This window comes from Eublepharis macularius, chromosome 2 (assembly GCF_028583425.1).
Source record: "Eublepharis macularius isolate TG4126 chromosome 2, MPM_Emac_v1.0, whole genome shotgun sequence".
In the NCBI taxonomy this organism is placed as follows: Eukaryota; Metazoa; Chordata; class Lepidosauria; order Squamata; family Eublepharidae; genus Eublepharis; species Eublepharis macularius.
Window position 1 is genome coordinate 114,223,147 of NC_072791.1, and position 25,548 is coordinate 114,248,694.

A 25,548-nucleotide genomic window follows, 5' to 3' on the forward strand; every position below is an offset into this window, starting at 1 on the left:
CTATTACGACACAGAAGCAAGGTTCTCAGAGTTTAATGGGTTATATTTCCAAGTAAGGATAATTAAAGCTGCAAGCCAAGGCCATTTTTAAATTACAAATAAACATTTGGTAATTTATTGTCCATCATATGGTAGACCTCCAAAATAGTACCTGGTAATGGTTGTTGTGGGTTTTCTGGGCTATATTGCCATGGTCTTGGCATTGTAGTTCCTGACGTTTCGCCAGCAGCTGTGGCTGGCATCTTCAGAGGTGTAGCACCAAAAAACAGAGATCACGACACTGAGAGATCTCAGTTTTTTGGTGCTACACCTCTGAAGATGCCAGCCACAGCTGCTGGCGAAACGTCAGGAACTACAATGCCAAGACCACGGCAATACAGCCCGGAAAACCTACAACAACCATCGTTCTCCAGCCGTGAAAGCCTTCGACAATACAGTACCTGGTAACATTTCTGTGTAGCTTTTTCAACAACTGAAACAAATTAAGCCTTCGAACAATTCTGTGACCATCCACTCATCTAACAGTGCATCTATTAGTTGAAAAGCTGCTTGATTAAATAAAAGGAAATTGTGTATCAGATGAGATACAAAGAAAATATTTAGACTTGGCCATGAGCGTGTGCACATGGATACACAAGATTTTCAATATTCATAGTTCTATTACTACTGCATTTGTATAATGTGGGGCAATAACTTTCTTTCAAAAAAGCTGTTTTCTTTTATGTAGATAATTTAAGTAAAATGTTGTGTACTGTATCTGCCATGACTTTTTCTACATAAAACCTTTGTATGATTTCTAGTATTTCTAAGATCAGGGCAAAAAACCACTTGAATATAAAGTTTAAAATCCCTGTATTTGAATATAGAACCCTAAAGCTAAATTGATTCTAACGGCCTGACACTTGGCTGATAATACTGTTCCTTCTCATAGTGACTAAGGGTTCCCGGTTTGGAAAAAAAAAAAACCTGAACCGGGCCCAATTCATAAAGATTTGGTATTTCCGAATTGGGGCCAGTATGATGGCCCTGATTCAGAAATACCGAATCAAAGCTTCCCGAAGTAATTCGTATTGCTTTGGGAAGCTTTGGGGCCTTTTAAAGGGGTGCCCACCTTCTCATCCCACCCCCACTTACCTGGGGCATCCTTCTGGCAGTGGAAGTAGCGGCCTTCCCTGCTGTCTTGCCGGCTGCCACAGAGACCAAAGCGGCGGCGGGGGGTGGGGGGTGGCGCAAGCACCTGCATTCACTGGCGCCCTGCCGGCCATCGCAGATGCCAAAGCGGCAGCGCAGGTGGTGCAGGTGCTGGTGTTCGCTGCCACTCTGCTGGTTACCGCAGAGGCCAAAGCAGCAGCGCGGGCGGTACAGGTGCCGGCAGGGCTTTTTTTCAGCAGGAACGCGGTGGAACGGAGTTCCAGAACCTCTTGAAAATGGTCACATGGCTGGTGGTCCCGCCCCCCGATCTCCAGACAGAGGGGAGTTTAGATTGCTCTCTGCGCTGCTCAGCGGCACGGAAGGCAATCTAAACTCCCCTCTGTCTGGAGATCAGGGGGCGAGGCCACCAGCCATGTGACCATTTTCTCTGAGGGCAACCCACTGAGTTCCACTACCTCTTTTCCCAGAAAAAAAGCCCTGGGTGCCGGTGTTTGCTTCCGCCCTGCCAGCTGCTGCGGTGGAGGCACCAGCTGGAGCCTTCTCCGCTGCTCTGCTGGCTGCGACAGTGGCAGAGGCGCCTGCTCCGGCCTTCTGAAGGTAAGTGGGGTTGTGGGAAGGGGGGTTCAGGGGGAGGTGGGAATCTCACTTCAGTATGCTCCGAATCATTACGAAGCAATTTCTGACAACCTGAACCCGAAGCAGCTTGCCGCTTCAGGTTTTGGGTTATTCCAGATTATTTTCACGCTTTGGGTAAACCCGAAGCAGGAAAACTGAATATTTCCCTGCTGCACACCCCTAATAGTGACCGCTGTTAAAGAAGTTAAAATGAAATTCACCACTTACACCAAGCCAATTGAAGGGGGTGCAATGTTTTGTTCCCTCATTTTAAAGTTTACTTCTTAAGTTAATATTTTGGATTACAAGCAGTACAGAGTCTACTGCTTACCATTAGTATCCATCCAGAAACAAATCTGCTTATAGACTGAGTTATTATGTAGATGCGCCGAAACATCTGTAGTTAGCAAGCAGAATTACAAAACAAGTTACTGTATAGACTCAAGTTATAAGGTGTTTCTCAACATTTATAGGGGGCCTGGCTTTCTCAATTTAGTCTATCAACCAGCCATGACCCAACTCACTGCCATCTATGTTTGGCAGTAAGCAAGTAGAGATGCCATTGCAACTTCAAGCACACAGCCTGTTGCTCTGCAAAAGAGGGCACAGAGTTGGGGGAAGCATAGTAAAGATTCTGAACAGTCATTCAATATTTAAGAAACAACATTCATAAAAACTCATCACAGAATCAAGACAGAAGCAGAGATGCCTCTGACCCAAGTTCCTCTTCCCATCTCAAAGCAGGTTACTTTAAAAAATAGTAATACTAAACTTGTGAATCCTGAGGATGGGAGAGAAAAAAAATCAAAGGCAGCAACTTTGAAAATGAAGGATTTGAGAAAACTGTATTGGATTAGCTAAACAGAAGCAGCACAACAGGCATCTCTTACTGTTAAGACTTAGAATGGTAAAGCTACGGATTGTATACTGAAACACACAATGCCAGGAAACCACTATTGCAAATATAAATATATTTCTAATCATATATAAGTGCAAAGTGCAAAGTGTTCAAGTATGCAATTCTCAATTACACACAACAGAAATACACAGTACAATCTTATACAGCACATATGTTCTACAAACAAATCTTTGTGGTCCGTATAATTTTTTCAGGCAATTGTCATTAACCCGTTTTGTGAGAAAAAACTCACTTCATCTTGGGCATGAAACAATTCAGACTGGATACAAGAGTATTGCAAAATCCAAGCTCATTCTCTAAGGGCTCGAGACGAAGGTCGTGTTAACGGACTGGTTAACACCACCTTCGTCTCGAGCCCTTAGAGAATGAGCCTGCACACCCCCGTCGGCATTGTTGGATTTATCTTGTAATTTAGGACTGGGAATGTCAGAACATCTTCCACGATTCTCTATCCATGGGCTTCTGCATATACAAGACTTTTTGCATGTTGCATTTTAAAGGAAAGTGAAAAAATTATACAGACCACAAAGATTTGTTTGTAGAACATATGTGCTGTATAAGATTGTACTGTGTATTTCTGTTGTGTGTAATTGAGAATTGCATACTTGAACACATTGCACTTTGCACTTTTATATGATTAGAAATATATTTATATTTGCAATAGTGGTTTCCTGGCATTGTGTGTTTCCATTGCAATAGCTGTTCCAGGACCGCCCGTGGTTTTCCAGTACGGATTGTATACTGGCAGACTGCTCCTTGAGGTGAGCCACGCCGAGTTACACACCCAAGAACATGCATTGTCCCCCAACCTGTTGCCCACTGGTTACCAAGAGGAGGCAATCAGGGGAAATGTTTCTAGCACAATCCAAAGAGGTTTGATAGTGTGTATATCCCCCGCCCCCCACAGCTTCAGGAACTGCCTTTCTTAATTGCTGCACAACTGTGTCAAAGTAAGAAAAAAAAGTCCTGCCCATTATTGCTGGAAAGAATTGAAACTCTTGCACTCTTGATCCATCTCCTCTCACCTGTTCCCTTACCTAGCAACCTTAACACTGATAAACTAATCAATATAAATATGTACAATATTGTATTCAATCCAACTGTTTCAAAACTTAAGCTGTAAATAGTACAAATTGGAAGGAGGCAATCTGCTACATATTTCAGAGCCACCTAGACCCAAAACGCTGGACTCTAATTTAGCAGATATCCACCGCCCAAATCAAACTACTGTGGTTAGCTTTATAGGTTTAAAGACAGAAAGTCCACACCAACTCACTAGCTAAAGTTCTAGATTTTTTCCAAAACCAACCCTGCACAAATTAAGAATCTATGAGCAGAGACCACAAATAACAAGAACGAGGAAAAAAATATGAAAATACTGCAAATCAAAGCTACATCTATATCTTACACATAAGTAAGTCTTCTACTTCAAAAATATATGGAAAGGATGTAAAGAGAAGATCCACATATGAGAAAAAGCATTTCACAGACAGGAATGGGAAAGGTTCACAACAGTGGATTGTGAATGAATGTGCCATGCTGGAAGAGAAGACCTAACTCAACCTTCCACTCCTTCACACACTTCAGTGATATATCTGAACAAATTTGATCCTACCACACAAGCCTTGATGTCTTGGGAACAGCAGCCTTAAGATCTACAAGCCCCCTTTTCTGTCCCACCATCATCACATTGACAGGACTATGTCTGGTCACACATTTCTATCAGTGCGATCCTAAGAATTACTTCAGTCTAAGTCTGCTGAAATCAATGGGCTTAGACTGGAGTAACTCTGTTTAGGATTGCACTGTATATTGGGGTGGACAGCTACTTTGGCACTAGCATTCAATTACCATTGTGTAGTTGGGCGGAAGTTGATATAAATAATTTCCCTATATTCAAGTTCCCTTTCTCTAAAATGCATCCTACACTAGTTTGAGGTTTGATGGCTCATAACACCACTTTTTTTTGGAGTAATGCCATAAAATTATATATCAATGGAAAGATAATTTAATCAACAACATAATGCAATGAAGTTTGTTCAATTATCTGTATTCTATCAAATGTTATAGCCAAATAACCAGGAAAAGGAAGCACAACTTGCTTAGGTTGATATGAAGCAGCTTTCCTTCATTTGAATGTAGCCATTCAATGTAATACAATTAAAGAAATGGCACAAAGAGTTGACTGGTCACCTAGAAAGCGATGTAAAATAGTACTATTAAGTGAACAAGCCTACAGTTATGAAGAAATTAGAAGAAAAATTGGTGGAAACTTAACCAAAGGTGGCATTTCTAAATTTTTGAAGACGTGTAAGGCAACTCAGTCACTACAAAACCAGACTGGTAAAGGCAGGAAAAGGTGCACACAAGCAAGGGATGATAGAAGAATTGAGAGACTGAGCCTAGGTAACAGAAGAAAATCATTGGGGTGTATACAGAACGAAATGGCACAATTCAATGTGAAGTTGAGTGCAAGGACTGTTCAGCGCAGACTGGAGGAATTTGGTCTTAATGCTAGAATTCCATGAAAAAACCATTGTTCTCTCTCAAACAAAGGTTGAAAAGATTAAACTGGGCTAAAACCTATGTTAACTGGGCAGCAGAACAATGGGACAGTGTTATTTGGAGTGATGAGACCCAAATCTCCCTGTCTGGTACTGATGGCATAAAATACGTGAGAAGAAGAATCAGAGAAGATTTGCATCCTGATTGCATTACACCTACCGTGAAACACCCAGTTAGTGTTATGATATGGGGTTGTATGATATCAAAAGGTGTGGGCAGAATTTGCGTGATAAATGGCAATATAAATGCCCAAAAATACATAAATGAAATACTTGAGCCCAAACTGAAGCCTTCCACACGTGATCTTTTCTAAGATAATGAGGCATTTATATTTCAACAAGATTCAGCTCCATGTCATGTTGCTGCTGTGTGCAAAAAGTGGTTTCAAGATAATCATATTCCACTGTTGGAATGGCCTGGGAATAGCCCAGACCTTAACCCCATCGAAAATCTATGGAGCCGACTAAAGAAACTGGTTAGTGAGAAGCAACCCAGCAATAAAACGCAATTAATAGAAGCAATAACTCAATCGTGGTTTCACATTGTAACAGCTGCAGAACTAAAAAACTTGGTTCACTCCATGGGAAGACGTTGTAAGGCCGTAATTAAAGCAAAAGGTTACCCAACTAAGTATTAACTGACATGGTGAGAATTGTTGTATAACTCATTTTTTCTGTGTTTCAATTTTCTTCTTTATAACTACTGTTCTAAAAAAATTTCCTTCATAAAAGTTATTGCATTACATTCTTGATTAAATTATCTTTCCACTGATATATAATTTTATGGTATTACTCCAAAAAAAAAGTGGTATGAGCCATCAAACCTCAAAAATACACTTTCCCCAAAAGGTTTCCACAATTTTGGCCACTAGTGTATATAGGGGTCTCAAACTCAGACACAATTTGTCATACGCTGAAATAAAAGTATGCCATTTTCTTAAATACACGCTGTCAAAAATCTTCCATAAGACAGTAGAGACAGAGTGGAGAAAAGGGGAATAACATCTTTGTTTCCATCTTCAAAAAACAAATACAGAAAGCAAGCAAGAAACCACCTTCCCAGCTCTAGCCATACAGTAATTGTCTGACTGTTATTTTTCTTGGTTGAACAGAATGTGTACTTTTTATCTTTTTTAATTAGAATTTGATCATCATTCACTTGTGTGTCACCTGAGCAGTGTTTAACCAATGTTTTAATGATTTCTTATTTCCTTCCCACTTTCATGATCAGTAGTGTCCTCGCTGAAATGAGTTAAGAGGGTTTTTTAAAATGAAGTACACTCCAGCTGCTGGCTCAAATTCTGTCTCAAACAGTGAGACAGTCTTTAATACAATGCTTCCCCCTCCTCAAGCTATTCTTTTTTCTGCACCGGTTTGACCATATTCCTTAAAAGACTTTAACCCCAGTCAATGTGGACTCTTATCTCTGTAACTAGTTTGGTTTATAACAGAACTAAGGGAAGAGGGAGTCAAATTAATCAAGGAGAAATTGGAAACAGGTACAGGGTCAAGGCTCTTTCAAACACCAGTATGTGAAAAACAAAAGTAGAATTTGTATAAGGCACCTGTAAAACTCCCTCAAAGAGGATGAGAACATTGATTATAAAATAGCAACAGATCCCCCAAAGGCTGCCACCTTTAAGTCTGTCAAATTCCTACAGTTCTGAGACAAAGCCATAGAACCAGGTGGAAATAAACAGGGATATTCAAAGCCCCTTCCCTGAACTATTTTTAAAATGGAAATAGAAATGTTTCTGGCCCTTACACGCAGATATAGAAAAAAATTAGATAGTTTTAGGTGGGTTGGTATGTAGCAGAAGAGCTCCCTTCATCAGAAGGGAGCTTTGTCTCTTGAAAGCTCATTCCCTGGAAATCTAGTTGGTCTTTAAAGTGTTACTGGATCCAAATCTTGCTCAAAAAATTTAGTAGTAGTATTCTATCCAATTGTTCAGTAAAATAAGACTGCTCTTGTGTCTGCTAACCAATGTATATACAATGGGAATGAGATAATTAACAATTGAAGCAGTGATACTGTGCTTCATTTTTTCTACTTGTATCATGTACTGGTCAATTTAAAAAATGGTATGTTGAATTCACTGGGAGTTCTACTCAAAAAGCAGAATAATTTTTCTTTTTGGCTGGGTATACCTTTATTTTTCTGGTTTGAAAGAACTTATTATTGAAATTACTGTTATAATAACTTTAAAACATTATACTACTTACATAGACTGCTCTGCACTGGCTTATGACAATCCCTAGTGCGCCCTTAGACCAACCCAGCCCCTCCAAATCTCTCTTAATTGTGCTCTGATTTTATAAAAGCATAAAACTGAAGAAAATTAGAAAAATCAACATGGACAGGTATACATTATACCCACATTATTAGTTTTTAGCATCTGACAATACCAAAGCAAACTGAGGAACTGCAGACTTCAGGTTTTTTTTTAAAAAAAGTGTAGTTGAGGATTCTTAAAAAATTAAATATGATGGCCACTCTGCAATATTTGTAGCATAAGCAATAGGAGTTTGTGGCACTCCTGGCCAAGCGAGGAACCCCCATGGCCTGATTCCAGGAAAAAGTTAGGCCTGCCTTCTAAATTTCACAGACTACTGTAAAAACCACAATAAGGTACAGAAGAGGGCTGCACATGCACAGGAATGTGCATTAAAGTGGCACCATTTCACACTTTCAACTTGAGTTGGAGAACAGTATAATCGCACCTGTATTAGAGTTTTTCCTTTTCAAGGATATACACGGTCAAAAGACAGGAACCCCAAGAACCAGAATAAGTAGTTTTCTCTGTGGAGTTGTCTCTGCAGAATTGTTACTTATAATTCACCCTGTCCTATGAAACTACCCTTCTGTTCTTTTCCTCTCTGTTATCACACCATTTTTAGTGTTACATGTGACTAGTAGTAAACCAAACTGGTTTTTTTATGCTAAATGAAGTTTGACTATTAAAACAAACTTACTAATAAGTCAAATGTCCTCAATTAAGAGTGAAAAGTTTTGTTACTGGAATGTTTGGGTTGATATGCCATAAACCAAGGTCTTGCCCATGAGCTCACGAATCCAATTACAGTGCTACCTTTAATGAAGGTCTCTTTTGCCCTGGCAAGCACAACTTAGCTGCAGTCCTGCCTCCTCTACTTGCAGGACCAGGAAATGCTGAACACATGACTCACCATTACTTCACCTTTTCCAGCATTCCTTTGTACTCAAACCACTTCTGCCAGCACATCCTTCAATCATGTAGTGGCAGTTTATATGCTGATATATGGGAGGTGTAGGGAAAGAAGAGTGTGAAAGATAACCTACTCAGCATTGGTGGTTCTGGGACAGGAAGGATGAAAAGAAGGATTGTTAGAGAAAGGAGAAAACAAGGGAAAAACAGAATCTGCAGCGGCAGGGCCCTCTCCATAACCTTAAGAGAAAAGCAGGGTGGGTGGGGAACTTTCATGTGGCATTGCACTTCAGAGAGTGTGCCCCAAGCAGAAGAGACAGATAACAGAATTCATGTTGCTGAGCTTGTAACTGTTGAAATAAACAGACAGTATATAACTCCTGACTTCGCACTTTGCTTCATAGACAGGTTCTTTAAAATGTTGAAGAATAAGCTTCACGCTGGCAGTGCAGTATTGCAGTGTTGAGCAGGCTACTATGGCCAGCTCAGAATGGCCCCTGGTCTTGCATATTTCCTTCACTCTTAGATGCAAAATTATGAAAACTGTACTAATGATAAACTATACTAATTATAAAGCTGGAGGGGGAGGGGCTTCTACGTCTCTACTGCTATGTCCTACTACCACTTATTTGAAACATTCACTCAAAACAATGAGGCTACCAAGTAGTGTGTTAAATAGTTTCAACAAGACTACACATAAGACCTTTAATAAAACTGATGAACACGCACAGATAGTTATGCTTATCATTATAAGTATATCTAACTGCTGTGCAACCCAGTCAAAAGAATTTCAGTCTCTTGCTGAGATCCTGGTTAGTTTGGAGAACTACAGTTCTGGGGCAAGGCAAATTTTCCACTGTCAAATTATGAGAAGGTAATAAAGACTGTGCTTTTTAAAAAACTGGTTTTCTGCACGTAATGCTTTTTGCCCTGCAAGATCATAGAACATGCCAAATATAAAATATATATAAATGCAGCATGTCACTGTGCCCTCTTCTATAACTTAGAAGCAGGAACCTACAAACAGTACAGGTGGAAGATGTAAGAAGCCTGCAGCAAAATAAAATACTTAGCATTCTCAGAGCCTTAACACAAACCTTCATCACTAACAGTCTGTATGCAGACACACATGCCTAATGTTCTTTTTAAAATTTAAAAGTGAAAGTGGTTTTTATTCTTAACTACTGTATATGTTATTTATGCAACAACTCTTATAACACCCAAGAAGCTAGTGACTACATCAGAAAGTAGTTACTCACTAATCCAGGATAAGTTTAAAATGTTGGGCAAATGGTCATACCTAACAGCCAACCTGCTCTTTAACATAAATACATGTGAATGGGTTAACCAGTCAATATTTTTGTACACTGGCCAGTGAAAAATGAGTTTTTGTACTTATTTGCAAATCTGTAAAAGTAAGATTTCTAACAAATCAAAATTAAATGCAGTTCAGTGCTGACATGTCAAGAAAACTACCTGGTGACACATAAAATATGAGAATTGTAGAAGCAAAAACCTAACATGTAAAAAGACTTGTTTTAAAATGTAAGTCATGACAATGCTTTCAGTGAATCTCATTTATGACTTACAGGATCTAACACATGGTTTATTTACTACTGGATAAATCGCAGTTCTCACATGTACCTATACACAGGCCAGGATTCCAGGAGGCTGATGCATTCATATAAAAAGCTTTCACAGATGCATGAGGTAAGATGGTTAATTGTTCTTTCTGGTGACCTCCCTCCTTTGCAGCAGCCTCAAGGCAGGAAAAAGGGAATTGTCTGCCTCCATGCTCATACAGAAGACTGCACAAGGTGCTCTGGATTCTAGCCACTTTCCAAACACTAAACTATGAAGTGGAGGTGCCAAGGTTCTAATGGTGAAACTCTTGAGAGTACAGAGATAAATATGATAATTAAAAAACTACAAGTAGTTTCAGTATGCTTAGCTGCTGCTTAGCAGGGCTAGCAAAAGTTGGTAAACTTATTCATCTCTGTACTCAGTATTTTAAAAAAACACAAAACACTGAAACTTGCCAGTGAAGAGTAAGTCCTATGTAAGTAACAAGATTCTCATCCATTTTCAGTAGTCACATTTAGGTCAGGAGGTTTGATCCATACAGTGGTAAGCAGATCTCTATTCATGGAAAAATGACTTTCCTTTCTTTCTGCAATACCTCCCCCACCCCTCCCTGACAAAACTACTCCTGAGAGACAGAGGAATTGTGTGGGATGTAATATAGGTACTAGAGAGGAAACGGGGAAATCTCCCCTCTCCAATCTTGTGAACATTCCGGTTCTATTTGTGCAAAAGTGGGAAGGAAAGGATTCCACCAGTTCCCTCTGTCCAATGAAGTTGATGCTATCCATGATTACTCAAGATATTCTAATTCTCAGGAGCAGTTGGGGGCCCATGACAGCACAAGGTGCTACAGAAGGAGAAGACAGCAAAAGCCTCTTCTGTCAGCTCCGCTGTTCTCACAGTTATCAGCAAACATCCCTAAAAGTCTACAATGTGGAAACACTATTACTAAATAAGGAATATACTACATAAGTGAATCCAAGTAGTTATGTGAGATACTGCAATTTAGTATGGTAAGGGGAAATATGGTTTGGATCCACTGAAGCATTTCCAGGGATAGAAGCACTTCTGCCCAAAAAGCATGACTTTCTCGCCTTCCCCTTCCTGATGCAGGCCAAAGAATCTCCTCAAAGACTGTTTCTGGGGGTTCCCTGTTCCTGAGAGGTAGCATTTGGGCTGCAGCAGGAAGGAGGCAAGAAAGTCATGTTCTGTGGATGGAAATCCTTCTATCCCAGGAAATGTTACAGTGGATCAAAAGCTGGAGGTTTTCGGTCTGTAATACAGGGGTTCATAAATGTTGTCATGCTATGAGGCCTGATGTCAAGTAAACAGTTCTTTAAACCTCGCAAAATATAAATAATACAGAAAGCAGACTGCTCATCTGCAAGTGCCCTCTTGCTCTAAACCTGCGTTCAAGCAGATCACATGAAAAAATAAGCAGCACAGATTATACTTAACATTTATACCTCAGCGACCCTCTAGTGTGAAAGTCACACATTCTAGGTTCCTGTAATATTCTTCTATAATTCATATTTTTCATATCATAAGTTAGATACCTCAGATGATTAGATCTTTACTAATTTTGTATATTATATTTACAATATACTAAGATTTTTTCAAACTTATTTTACTTACCATTTTAGACAGAAATTTAAGTAGCACCTTATGTAATAATTACCACAATGTTAATATATACTGTTTAAAAATCTATTTTTATATCTCTCTACATGCCAGTAAAAAGCATGTATACCTAGACAAATTATAAATGAAATAACTTATTCTTCTGAGAATATTGCTTATTAAGACTTCCAGGTCACATTGCACATTTTAACAGAACAGGGCACAACTTTGATGATGCAACATTTTGCTATGCATGTACTTTTATTTGACTAAGACAGCTGACATTTAAGTTTAACATTTTTAGCTATTTTCTCAAAAAATAACCTACATTTCCACCCCATTCCACCCCACAAACATTTCAGAAATTTAAACCAGCCTAGAAATCAAATTATTAGAGCCCAATAAATAACAAAACCATTTAAGTTAGCATATGAAAAAGGAGCTCTAAATAAATGACACAGGAGGCAATAAATTGACACGACAAGTAAATAAAAGGCTAAAGCACTCCAATACCATTGAAACTGTTTTAATGTTGTTGCAAGCGCATAATGCAACAATCATCAGACCATAAAGAGACCCAAATATTTAGAATTCATTTTAATTATCCCCTTTCACCTGTTTTACAGAAGAAATGTTCAATTCCTCCTTTACTCAGGTTTGTGTGTGTGCACCTAAGAAATTAATGTTTCAGTGCCAACTTATATTCCTATTATATGTTTTAAAAAAGATATGAAAATATTAACCTCAGCTTCAATGTACAGTTTCCAGAATCTGCCAGAACTTGGGAACTGGGCAACAAGGCGTTCATAGGTCTTCCGTGCTTTGTCTATAGGTTGATTCTAAAAATTGAAAACCAATAAATATTTACAATATTTATGATGTAAAATCATAGACAATTACTTCAGTACCAATCACTGCGAGTGGACCCATTTGATAAGGAAATGTAATCCTATGTCACTAAACCTGTGCCTCTCGAATGAGAATGCTCCAAGCGTCAAGGTCATATGGATTTTCTTCTAGTTTCTTTTCAGCTTTCTTTACTTTTTCTGGGACATATTCAGCAGCCTAGAAAACACAAAGTAGAAAGTTAAGGATCTACAAATAAAAGCATACATTCAGTGCCAACTGTACTAGTGATACAGTGTATCACTAGATATGAGGTGGAGTAGGGGTTCATAACAGTACACAGATTAACTTGCTCAGAAGTGGCATACATAATCACAACCCACAAGAAACCAGCTGCACAGTATCAAGTATAGTAAATGTCACTGTCAAAGCTTGGTTTCAATCAAATTTATTCCAAGTCAGAACATTTTACTAAGTTTGCAATAGCAAAAGAATAAACTACAAACATGGGGCAATAGTGTGTTTTAATAGCTTCTTGCATCACAACCAAGACTAATATTGGAGAACTGATTTTGGATTACAAAACACTAGCATGGTCCCATTTCTGGACAAAAAGATATAGTTTGATACTCTCTTAAACCTAATTTTAACAAGCTTCCATCTTTTGTTTATTTTAAACTTTTTTACTACCTTATGATCTACAAGTTTTATAGACAAAGCAAGCACAGGATGTGGTGGGGGACAGATTAAACACTTCACAATTTAAAGACTTGCAATTGCTCAGCATACTTTTTTCAACATAATTTATGAAGCCCTTGTACACTTTGTGCAAGCTAGTGGAAGAGTGTGCTTGCATTAATAGATTTCTAGGGGTTAGTGTAGGGTTTATACATTATATAGGCAATACCAATTAACAATATAGCAGATGCTTCAAAGCATCTTAAATGAAGACAGCTATAGAATACTAGGAAGCAGTGATACCTGTCCCATACAATGCATAACTGAACTTTCCACAAATACTTCTAAGGAAAAATCCTCCATTCTTCCTTAATTCAACAGACTATGAGACAATCACTACTCTCTTAGTATGGAACTATTAAAGTGATAAGGGCCAACACTGTAAGAAGAGGCAGGGGCAGTTTCTTTACCATACATATTTTTAAGGCTTTGCTCAATTCAGCTCTCTCATTCCAGTGTCCCATAGAGGAAGTCATTTGCTAGGGTTACCATACGCTCAATTCTGGCTCCCATTTGCGTCCCTCCCTCTGCTCTGGACCAGTGGGAGAAAAAGTCCACAGGTAGAATGACAAGATTTTGCACTTTGTGCGGTGTTATTGCTGCCCGCTGCCCACCACTAAAACTCCTAGGTATGCCAACCAGCAGCCTGGCATCCCTAGATGCACCCTTTCCAATAAAGCCCTGTTTAAGACTGGAATCTATTCTGGAGGCACACATATTCCAGAAATTGGCAGCAACACAGACTGTTACTGTAGCCTTACGAACAGATATAAATCGAATGTTATGTTGTTATTATTCTGGGGGCAGCACACACAGCTGTTTCATTTTCAATTTCCACCTAGCATGTAAGGGAAACAGAGTATCTTTGTCAATGCCAATGAAGTTTCAGAGACTGTATGCATGGTTAGTTTGTCTGATCGCTTGAAGGCAAATCTTGTTGTATTTTATACAGTAATTCTTTTATACAATATATGAGAATGGGGGTATGAAAAACTAGTCTCTTATTCATTATTATCATTTTAAGTTGCAATGCTAGAAACTATACAATATTAATAAAATCAAGATGAGCTCTGCCCCCAGAAACACAAAGCAATTAAAACAAAATATGAGAGAAGACTGTGAGAGCCAAGGCAAGGCAAATAGCAGGTTGTCATAGTTATAAAAACATGGGATCAAATTTAATTTCACTTCTTGTTTAATATTCATTTTATAGTAAATCCCCTTCAAACATTCTATTTTCTATGAGAACAGCTAAGCATGCCAAAATTTTCTGGAAAATTGAAGCATTCTGCTTTTTAAGTATTAAAGACAAAAACTGGTAATTGAATCTAGAATGAACTGCTACATTTTATATCCCCATGAACAGAGCTTAAGATTAGCTTTAAAAGCTGAGTTTGACTATACATACTCTTAGCCAAACAAAAATTTTCAGAGCAATCCTACTTCAGTCTAAGCCCACTGAAATCAATGGGCTTAGTAACTTTGCTTAGAATTGCACTGTTTGCAAAATATTTTAAATTCAATTATAGGCTTTCATATAAGGGTAAAGGTAGTCCCCCTGTGCCAGCACCGAGTCATTACTGACCCATGGGGGGACATCACGACATTTTCTTTGTAGACTTCTGTTACAGGGTGGTTTGCCATTGCCTTCCCCAGTCATCTACACTTTACCCCCAGGAAACTGGGTACTCATTTTACCGACCTCGGAAGGATGGAAGGCTGAGTCAACCTTGAGCTGGCTATGTGAACCCAGCTTCCGCCAGGATCAAACTCAGGTCGTGAGCAGAGCTTGGACTGCAGTACTGCAGCTTACCACTATGAGCCACGGGGCTCCTTAGGCTTTCATATACAACACACAATACTTAGCAAAACCCTTTGCTCACTGATGTTATATACTTGTTTTCTCATTTATTTGAAACTAAGTGTTCAAATTGGTAAACTTAGTATGTGTGGAGTAAACATACAAGCATTACAGTTTACAGGACTTGACTTAGTTTAGTTAATTTTTCCATTGTGTGCAAAATTCTTTACAACAGTGGCTGATACAAGCCAAATCTAGCAAAAAAAATAAATCAAAGAGGAATACAGAGAAATTAGTGAGGTATGTTGAATTATTTCATCTTTTTAAAAAATTAGTTTTACTTTACTTACTTCAACAGATAAAAAGGTAAATGAAAAATGTGCCTTTGCCTAAAAACAGACCAATACAGTTGATAGGACCCATGTGTAACAAAAGGCATATATTTTAAGACACTGTCCAAATAATGACCACAATGCACACAGTTAAAAAAACTACTATAAAAATATACACAGAATCCATTCATGCAGTCAAGCATAGTTGCAGTTACACTATTCAGCAGCTTTTTAAAAAGTACTTCTACACTTGGCTACACTGTCTAGACCTGTACTGAACTAATTTTTCAGTGTAAGGGCCTCATCCAGTGGGAACATGCACACAAAGATTCTTTCTGGGCCCTGTCACAAGGCAGGGCCACTAATGCTACCCTAAACTCTCCCACATTCACAGAAGCATCATGTTAAAGCAACCTCTTCTCCATTTTTCTCAGTCACCTAATTGCACTAGAATCCTATACCCCTTCTCTATCATCTATCCTTCCCCCTTTCTCATTAACTTTCACATAAGCATTGTACTTTCATTCTCTGTTCTACTACCCCATCTCATCACCCTTTCACTTGCTCTTTCAAAGAAAAAGAGCTTTTCTCACTCCCTACCAGTCAATTCTACCCTTCTCAAAATTACCTTAATCTGGAAAAAAATGAGGTGATAGGATTCCCCCAAGATGAATAGCCCAGGCAAGCCTGATCTCATCAGATCTCAGAAGTGAGGCAGTGCCAGCCTTGGTTAATAGTTAGATGGGCGAGCTCCAACAAAGATCAGGGTTTCTTGCCTTGAAAACTCCAGCAGGGGGCGCCATAAGTCATCTATGACTTTATGGCACCTTCCACCACCACCACCAAGATTCCCCTAGTATGGGGGAGACTTGTAATCAGTAGAGCCATTTCAATTCTTGCATTAATTCTTGCCTTGATTGGGTGATCCCACACTAGTTGTACTTCCATTCTCTTCTTACAATTCTTTTTGGGTTGCACCACAATGCACAGTGACATGTTCAAGGCTGGATCACCCCCTGCTCTGCACTTTCTAAGCTACACACTAGTTGGGGCTGAGGGAGGCCTTTTCTGCTGCACTGATCTGACCACAAGAGAGGTGTTTCTGGTTGTACCCAACTTACTCTGCCTGATTTTTAAAATTACTTCAATACTGTGTGTCTTTTAATGGGCACGGCACACTCTGGCTCCTTTCCCTCCCCAGCTGAGGAGATACTGGGAGGCAAAGGGAAACTGAAAAGGCAGCCGAACACTGCTGTCCAACTACAGCATTAAGAAAAACTGCAGAGGCATAGAAAAGCCTGCAGCTGTACACTCCAGGGACTGTAAACTGGGTTGTGAAAGTCTTAAAATGTACAGAACTGCATATTCCTTTGTTTTTAAAAAGCACCAACTAATAAAACAAAATAAAACCATAGAAATGGCTGTGTTTCTGTACAACAGGTAGAACCATCACTCCTGCATTGCATACTTGACTTTTCTCAGAACTGGTCACCGATACTTCCTGGTTCTGCTAAGGGCTGTCCCCAATCGCTTCTTTCTTGTCTATAGATTCAGGTGAGCAAGTGAAGGCAGGGAACTATTGGAGGCTGCTGTTTATTGTGGGCTGGTGCTAATCAACTTGAGGGCTGGATAAAAACTCCAGCAGGATTAATGTACTTTGCCTAGCTCTGCCTGTCCACGTCAGCAAATAGTTTTACTAGAGGGCCATGTGAGAACAACATGTAAACCTCTGAACTCCTCAGACAGACTGGAGTTGAAGTTCAATAAATTAATAGATTCAACTTGTGCCATGGAGAGCCTAGTGCAAAGTTAAACAATGTTTTAGTTAATGTTTTAGCTAACATTTAGGTATCTGAAGAAGTGAGCTGTGACTCATAAAAGCTCATACCCTACCACAAATTTTGTTAGTCTTATAAGTAGTACTGGTCTCTTGCTCTTTTCTACTACTAGACAGACTAATCTTGATGATTAGCTAACAGTGATATGTAATTTGCCTAAGGAAGCTTGTATTGAAGTGGTACCACCTTGTCAAATAATCTGCTGTAGTGCTCTTTCTAGCCTGAGGAAAGGATGAATATATACTCAAAGCTGCACAGAGCTACCTCTCTTGCGTACTATCTCTTGGTCATGACACAGGAAAACAAGACTGATGGAGTACTTATTATAGGCCTCCTTACCCAAACAAGAGATCTGCATATTCTGGTACTCTTCTATCTTGGCTAATGAAGATTGTAGCAGGAAACACCCAGGACAGAAAGCCAGGAATATACATGCCAGAATTCTTTTTTACAAGAGGAAAGGGATGAGATGAAGAATGGGATTAAGAAAAATTAAGTTTAAAGGAAGTGGTAAAATATAGTGGCTGATAGACCATTTAGACAGTCAGTAGAATCACAAGGTAACAAAGCTTTTCCTGTACTGCTTCAAACTGCAAATGGAGGGCACTGCATAACAGAATACTACCTTTTTGTACAATTCCTTTCTAAACATAGAAAATGAATAGAGAATGCTCCACTGAATTCTTCTTCTTCTCATGCTCATTTTCTAGATAGTGCAGCTTCAATTTTTTAAATGAGAAGAATAGTTAAGCATGCAGACTGACAGCCTTAAGTGGCACAGACAGTCCAAGAAAATAATCTCCAAGTTTCTTCTGATTGTGTAAATGAACTCCAGTAAGTTTTAAGTTCAGTTATTACCTTGGCCTTGATTTCACTAGCTAATGATTTCCAACCATTTTTTCTCAATGAAATGCTGAATGGTACTGTTCTACGTCACCACAACATAGGTAACAGAGGTGACTGTAGTTATAGTCTATACAGATAACTATATATGGTTCCTTGAATATGCAGGAAGTACAAATGCTTAAATGTAACCAAGAATAGTGAATAAACCAAATGAAGAGAAGAAAGATTTACAAATTAGTAATGCTGAGTCAAGGGTTGCCAATGGGGTGCCTCTGGGCACCATAGCACCCGGCAACATCTTTCTTGGAGCCTGCCAAGTGTTTTAGAAAGTAGGTGGAGCTTTTGCCCATCAAGGCTTCCAATTCACCATTGCAGGTATGATTGGCTGTGCAGATCTGCAGATCTTGCTGTGGAGGTTGCTGCCATCTCATGACAAGGATCTTCACTGTGGGACTAAAGGTAAGCTGTGTGTATGCAATAAATATTTTTAAACAGTATTTTCATTCAAAAAGGCTTCCTATTAAGCAGAGCTCCTGTCTGCAATGTTGAAGTCTTACTATTAGAGTTATGCATAACCTCATTCCTTGCACTTTTTTGTTGGCTCCACCTCCTGTGCCAGCCATGGTGTGGTGCTCCTACCACCCCATATTAGAACTCCAAAGGTGTCTAAAGGCTCAAAAAGGTTGGGGATTCCTGACTAAACAATCCCGTTAAGGTAATACCATCCATTTTAAAACTCCAGTTCAATATGTGCACAATTTTGTACTTCAGCAGCATTATACATTGCAACACTAACCTTTGATGAGTGTGCAAGTGCACTGAGTTGGGTGGTCACAGAAATAGTAAGCAGAACAGAGAACTATAAAATATGAGATAGAACTGATGAAGTAAACAGCCAAGTCCTCAACAAAGAGAGAAATTCTGAAAGTTGCCCTTTTAAAAATGAATTTGAGAATCAATGATGTAACAGATTATCAGGCAAGGAGAAAATATGTTTATTTTCTTCCACTGTAGGACATTCCACCATGGGAAAAATACTGAATGGGGAGAAAGGAGAGCAGAGGGAGGCACATGTAAGGCATGCTTTTAGAAGAAAGATGTTTTCCTTGCTTATCTAAAGGCCTTTTTTTCTCCAAGCTACAGGTTTTTAACTGCCCCAAACCCATTTCTATATTACCTTGACAGTCAAAGAATCCTGGCATATTGCAGAGACTCCTGAACAATGCAGACTTAATTCATATGGAATCTAGCCATGCCTTACCACTGCCACACAGAAGCATGTTCTAGGCACAGTTCAACATTTCTCTGCACACTGTAGATTAGCAATGGCACACAGCAGTATTTCATGGAAACATGTACACCATTACTAATCTTTTGAGTGAGAAACCTCAGGGTTTTCCATTAGCCTGAGAATCAGTGGCCTAAGGCAAACAGAGCTCTGTCTGTAGACTGTCCTTTAGTTTCACATAACTGAACTACCAAGAATATGGGCCTGAGGCTTGTTTCTGTGCAGATTAGAAAACTGTCCTTTCTAGAAAAGATTAATACTTCTACCAAACAGGTTTTGAGAATCTCTTTTCATTTCTTCTGACACCAAAACGGGCTCCATTTTTGGCAGATACTGTAACAAAGTTAGCACATAGGTAAGTACTAATGCATTTCAATTTCATGTGTGAATGAAACTGTCTTCTTACCCTTGTGTAAAAACATTTTCCAAGCAAACTGAGCCTCTGTCCTTCACTTGGCCCCTAAACCTGTCTCTCCAAATCCTGTTCTGTTCCCAGTGACTGCAGAACAGAACATACCCACATTATCTGTTCTGTAGCCTGTGATCAATGTTGGAGCCATGATCACATATTTCAAGATCTAGATTCAAATCTCCAGCCCAAGAATTTTTCACCCAAGTGGCTGTCATCTTGAGAGGCTGACTTGGTCTTTCCAAATTAATCCTACTCCTTCCATTTCAACAGTGGAGACCAGGGGTCCCCACCCTTTTTGAGCCTGCAGAGAGTTTTGAAATTCTAATATAGGGTGCTGAGCGTAACTATAAAATGGCCATTGTGTGTAGGGGGGTGGGGGAGAACACATGCTAGAGTGAACCCAAGCGCAGGGACTGAGGAATATTTTTTTAAAATACCTTAGGAAACAGGAGTGAGAGAATAAACTACACCATTGTAGCAGCTGCACTGACACAAAATTCATTTAATCTGAACAGCTGATCAGATTTCCAATGGACAACCAGAAGCCCTGTTGTGTAGGAGCTCCACCTGGCCCTGGAAGGACAACAAAAAAGGGGAGAAAAAACACGAAACCTACAGAAGAAGGGTAACCAAAGGAGTTGGAGCAAAAAAAAGTGAATATAATTACAAATGTAATACAAACGAATAAAACGCTGGTGTATAATTTAGTTCAACGAATGAAAGTATAGAAGTATGATTAAAAACATCAACATATAAGTATCACACCCTTGTATATACACATAATAAGCTCATACATATACAGGTATGCTAATACATTTAATTTCCATATTTATAGAACCAGATACATTTTGGACCAAAGGCCTTCCTCAGTGGTATATATTCATACAAGGCACTTCATCAATATAGCTAATAAATCCAAAATATCTGACTTTGCATAAAATTAACACATGGATGTTCTATTAAAAAAAGTTGTGGAGTAAACACATTCAATTTCTCCCATGAAACAGCTTAAAGTGCATTATGAGCAACACATCCAGATGCCCATAGATCTCCTTAGGCCAGGTCAGAAGTATTCAAATGAAAAATGAGAGTGCTAAGTAATGAAGATAAAATGAACTAATATATATGTGAGCTTACTATGTATATATACAAGAGTATGGTACTTATATGTTGAACCACACAGATGATTTTTTAATCATACTTTTGCACTTTCATTCATTGCATTAAATTATATACCCAAGTTTTAATCATTTGTGTCACATCTGGAGTTATATTTCTTTTGTTTGTTTGTTTGTTTCAACCTCTTTGGTTACCCTATTCCACCAACTTTCTAAAAACACTTGGTAGGTACCAGGAAAGATATAGGCAGGCACCATGTTGAGGACTCCTGTGTTAGACTGTGGAAATTAACCCATCCTTGACACAATCCTGTTCATGTTCCCAAACAAAAATCTTGAGGAGGCTATCATACTTTTGTGTATGGTGCAAAGGTGTGAAAATTGTAACTACGCAGAAAAAGGAAACAATTTTCCCATTTTACAATACATGAAAAAGTAGATAATTTTAAGAGATTCTCTTCTATAAGCTGGTTGTGTGTAAACTATACAAATTATATAAACTGCCAGGCTTGTAATTGTCCATTCAATATCCAAAAAGATCTCTGGCATGAAAACATCCACTTAGTTCCATGGGAACAGTCAAGCAAATTAATTGTTTTTTAAGGCATTGAGAAAATGTTTGGCACTTTTTTCCTGGAACAAAGAACTATCTCATAATACTAACCTTAATGAAAAAAGTTATTTATGAAATTTTGTGATAAACAATATTAGCATAACTACAAACTAAATAGCAGCTAAGGATACAAATGGGAGTGGGGAGAGAATCTAGATCATCCCTGCACCTATAGTATTCATTTTATTATCTCTGTATGCATGCTAGTATCACTTGGCTTTGGTATCATTTCAACCTTATAAAAATAAACCAAACCTACAGTAATGATTTTTGCAAATCACTACAGACAATAGTATTCATGTGATTTGGTTACATATATTAGTTAGTTCTGTTGAAAACAGAAATCATCTAGTACAACACTGTTTACAATCCTTTAAACCAATTTCACTACATTACATAAACGTGCAAATTCAGAGAATTTCGGAATTCCTAATAAGGGGCATTTGTTGCACGAAAAACTAAACTTGCCCTTCATTACCTGACCTATGGATATGTGTATGGGAAAATGCCTCCCTCCACCGATTCAGCGGATGAGAGGGAAAATTTGTTAATCCTACCACGCGATTTATGCTCCAGTCAACTCTGTAGGGCTTTCTCTGTCCTAAACACACATAGGTTCTGGCAACAGGTTTTAATCCTCAGAATCCTCGACATTAAACACAGAACTCGTTTGCTTATATCAAGAATGCCAGCCGTTTAGTTAGATTGAGAGAATGGCCTGTTGCCCCGCAGCAACAGACTTCAAAGTAGTGGGGAAAGAAGAAACCCTACCGCGGAAATTATAATTTATTTACTTATATTTATAATCCGCCTTTCTCACTGACACTCAGGGCAGCTTCCACAGTGCAAGCCAATACAGTCAACGGTGGGACATTCAATAAATAGAATACAGTATTACCGAGACCATTTTCCCCAAGTAGCGCTATTTTCACAATTTCTAAGCCACAGTAGCCCCATTCGGCCCAATCCATCGCTTCCCTTCTCTTGAGTAAAAACTTCCACTACCTATCACTTTATTGTTGGCGTAGAAGGCCCAGTTCGCTCACCTGATCGCCGGCGGGAGTTTCTCCAGACATGGCCAATTAAAAGGTCCCTATGAAGGGGGAGGAGAGGCAGCCTCGAGTCTTTCCTTCCCAACCCACCCCCTATCTTCTTCCGTTCTTTTGCTGAGCCCCAAGGACCCCCTAACCAACTAACTAACCCACCAATTGCCCCTGCGTACCGCCTCTCCTAGTCCAAGAAACAAAATGGCGACCCAACCGCCCCCCCCAATTCTCGCCTTCCTTAGTGAAGGATAGAGGCGGGGTCGAAAGGGAAAGCGCGACTGCGCACGGTCTGCTGGGAAATAGAAGAAACGGACGTCATGAAAAGAGAAGCGCGCGAGAGGTTAAACAAACGAGCGGAATCTGAGTGGGGGGAAAATCAGCGCGAGAAGGCGCCAGAGTAGACGAGCATGCGCGAAAGGTCAAGGGAAGGATCGCATAGGAAATGTTTGTTCCTTACGAAACGCTGTGTACGAGTGAGGCGGAAGTTGGTGAGTGCTGATGGGTGAATGAGGCATGTGTATTTAGGCTTTCTGAGTTGTGTTCTTTGCAGCCTTGTGTTGGCTTTATGCACTGTTACCAATTACCCTGATAAGTCTTTTTGATTTCTGTGATATTTCTTAATCACTTTCTGTTGTCTTGTTAGTTTCTACCACTCAGAATTTCAACTTATTTCGACCAGCCAGCCGCTTCCCTTGTTTATATTCTTGTCAATCCATGATGAAGAGGAAGGGGGAGTGATGTAAAGCATAAATAACGGTGCCCATCCATGTAATGAATTTAGAATATTGTAACTGTTTAGTATTGCGCTGGCTTGCTTCCAGCGTGGCTTAATGGAAAGATCTCGCCTCGAGGTTTCCTGGGTGTCAAGTATGCAAACAGCACAGTGTATTTGAGCTAGTAGCGGCTTTGTTGGGTCACCCAGTTAGGGACAAAAAGGTAGATAAAGCCAACAATTCTGCCTGCGCTATCGCAGACTTAATCATCTGAGAGAGTTAAAGGACCTAATTTCTCATCAGGTGGTAGCCCGAGAAGGACTTTTTCTTTCTAGTTAGCTTTAGGATTGTGTGTGATTATTAATTATGTCTGCCTTACAAAACAAAAAAAGCAAATAGCTGATTGTTTTTCTACCTGTGTTCCTTTCCTCCTTTGTTAAATAAATCCTATTTGAGTACTGTGTATGTAGAATTGCCAACCCCAGTGTATGGAGAAAGGATATATAAACATATTTGGGGGGGAAATGAGGTGGGAGATAAAAGTACTACATGGCTTGGCATAATTTGCATTAACTGTTAAATGTGTGTCATTTTGTTTATTCATGTTTGTTTTATATATTGCAGGTCAAACTAAAAACAAAAATATGGGTGCTGTTGTACCACACTTTCTATTTAAACAAGAGTACTCACTACAAATTGAAGGCCAAAGACCAGGAAATGCTCACTGGTCTAAACTCAGTCAGTTAGAAGCATGTGATGCAGCAGTAAATGACTTGATAATTTGAAAAAGTTAAAAGCACTTTTAGTACATTCAAGAATGGCCATATATCTAAATGTTTACAGCATTTTTTACCTGCTGTTCTCTGAGATTGAACTCAAGGCACATCACAATGATAACAAAAACAGCAAACAATTAAAAATCAATAAGAACAAACAGGTCTAGTTGTCCTCAGAAACAATTCAGTTCACTGCTAAAAGCCGTTCTGAATAATTTCGTCTTGGCCAATTTATAGAAGTTCAGCCTTGTGGAAGCCTTCCTAACAACTTCAGAAAAGCTGTTCTATAGAATAGGAGCAGCCACTGACAAAAGTTTACGTCAAACAGGCATCAATCAAGCAACCCTATAAGAAGGAATTATTAATAGATGTTGAATGGAGCTGCTGTACAGGTCTGGGAAAGGTAGATCTGCAAGTATATGGGACCAAGGTTATGAAGACCTTCAAAGGTAACAACCAATGGCTTGAAATGAACTTGGAAACAAGGTGGCAACAAAGCATCCAGCTTGTAATTGAGCTGCTGCACACTGATTGGTTATAGGCTCTGTGTTTGCTTCAAGAGCAGCCCCATGTAGAACAAATTAAGATAGCCTAACCTTAAGTTATTGTTGCATAGCCAGATTTGCTGGGCCCAAGAAGGAGCCAACGTCTGAGATAGATGTAACAGAGAGAAGACTTTTTGTGCTACCCCTTCAACGTGTTTCTCTAGTAAAAGATACATAACTGATGGATGCACCCGTATAAATGTTCTTCAAGCATTGTAATTGTACATATGTTCTGTATGGCATTTGTACACCATGTAGTATGTATTTCTAGATGTTCAGAATTTAGAATACACCTCAGCCAACATCAGAGAACACTTGAAATGTTGTAGATCGGATTCCAGATGGTTCCTTCTGCATTTGATGTAGTTGTAAACTTAACTGGAAGACTTGCTGAAGTGCAAACTTTGCTCTGAGGAAAGTGCCTCCTAAACTTTCCTGGGCCCATTATAGTAACTCCATATTCCAACTAGGGCTAGCATTAGCTGCAGAATGTTCAGAAGACATTTAAAAATGATTAATTTTATGTCTTCATTATATTTTTTCCCACGAGCAAGCAAAATGCAAACATTTTCAGATGTTCTAATGCTGAGATTGAAATTAGTCCAGCCTGGGAATTCCAGTTAATTTTCTAATGAAGAATCTTGGTTAATTTCTTAAAATTAATATTATTATTACTGGCTTTAGAACATGTCCACCAAGATGGGACAATTCCAAGTAGTGAGGCTGTTGGACTACTTTTGTTACTACATTCAGAGAAAGAAATCTTCATTCACGATAGTAATGGTATTGTTAAAACCACTATCATCATTAAACAATATTTATTTATTTATTTGGTTTATACCCCGCCCTCCCCACAAGTGGGCTCAGGGCGGCTAACAACATTCCTAAAACACAGCGAATCAATCACAAAACCATAAAATCAATAATAATCTTAAAAGAGTCATTAAAATAGTCCAAGTGCAGGCTATTTAAATAAATATTTGGGAGTCTGTATATG

At 39.1% G+C, this 25,548-nt stretch overlaps 1 protein-coding gene across 1 annotated transcript in view; it reads right to left on the reverse strand.

Annotated features, from left to right (window-relative positions):
- CSTF3 (cleavage stimulation factor subunit 3) overlaps positions 1-22,732 on the reverse strand; it is a 101,974-nt gene extending 79,242 nt beyond the window's left edge. The window contains exons 1-3 of the mRNA XM_054970615.1: positions 22,518-22,732; positions 12,603-12,704; positions 12,383-12,478 (exon numbers count right to left, since the gene is read on the reverse strand). Coding sequence (XP_054826590.1) covers positions 12,383-12,478; positions 12,603-12,704; positions 22,518-22,547 — 228 coding nt within the window. The 5' untranslated portion in view covers positions 22,548-22,732. The remainder of the gene's footprint in view (positions 1-12,382; positions 12,479-12,602; positions 12,705-22,517) is intronic.
- Positions 22,733-25,548: the final 2,816 nt, after the last annotated feature.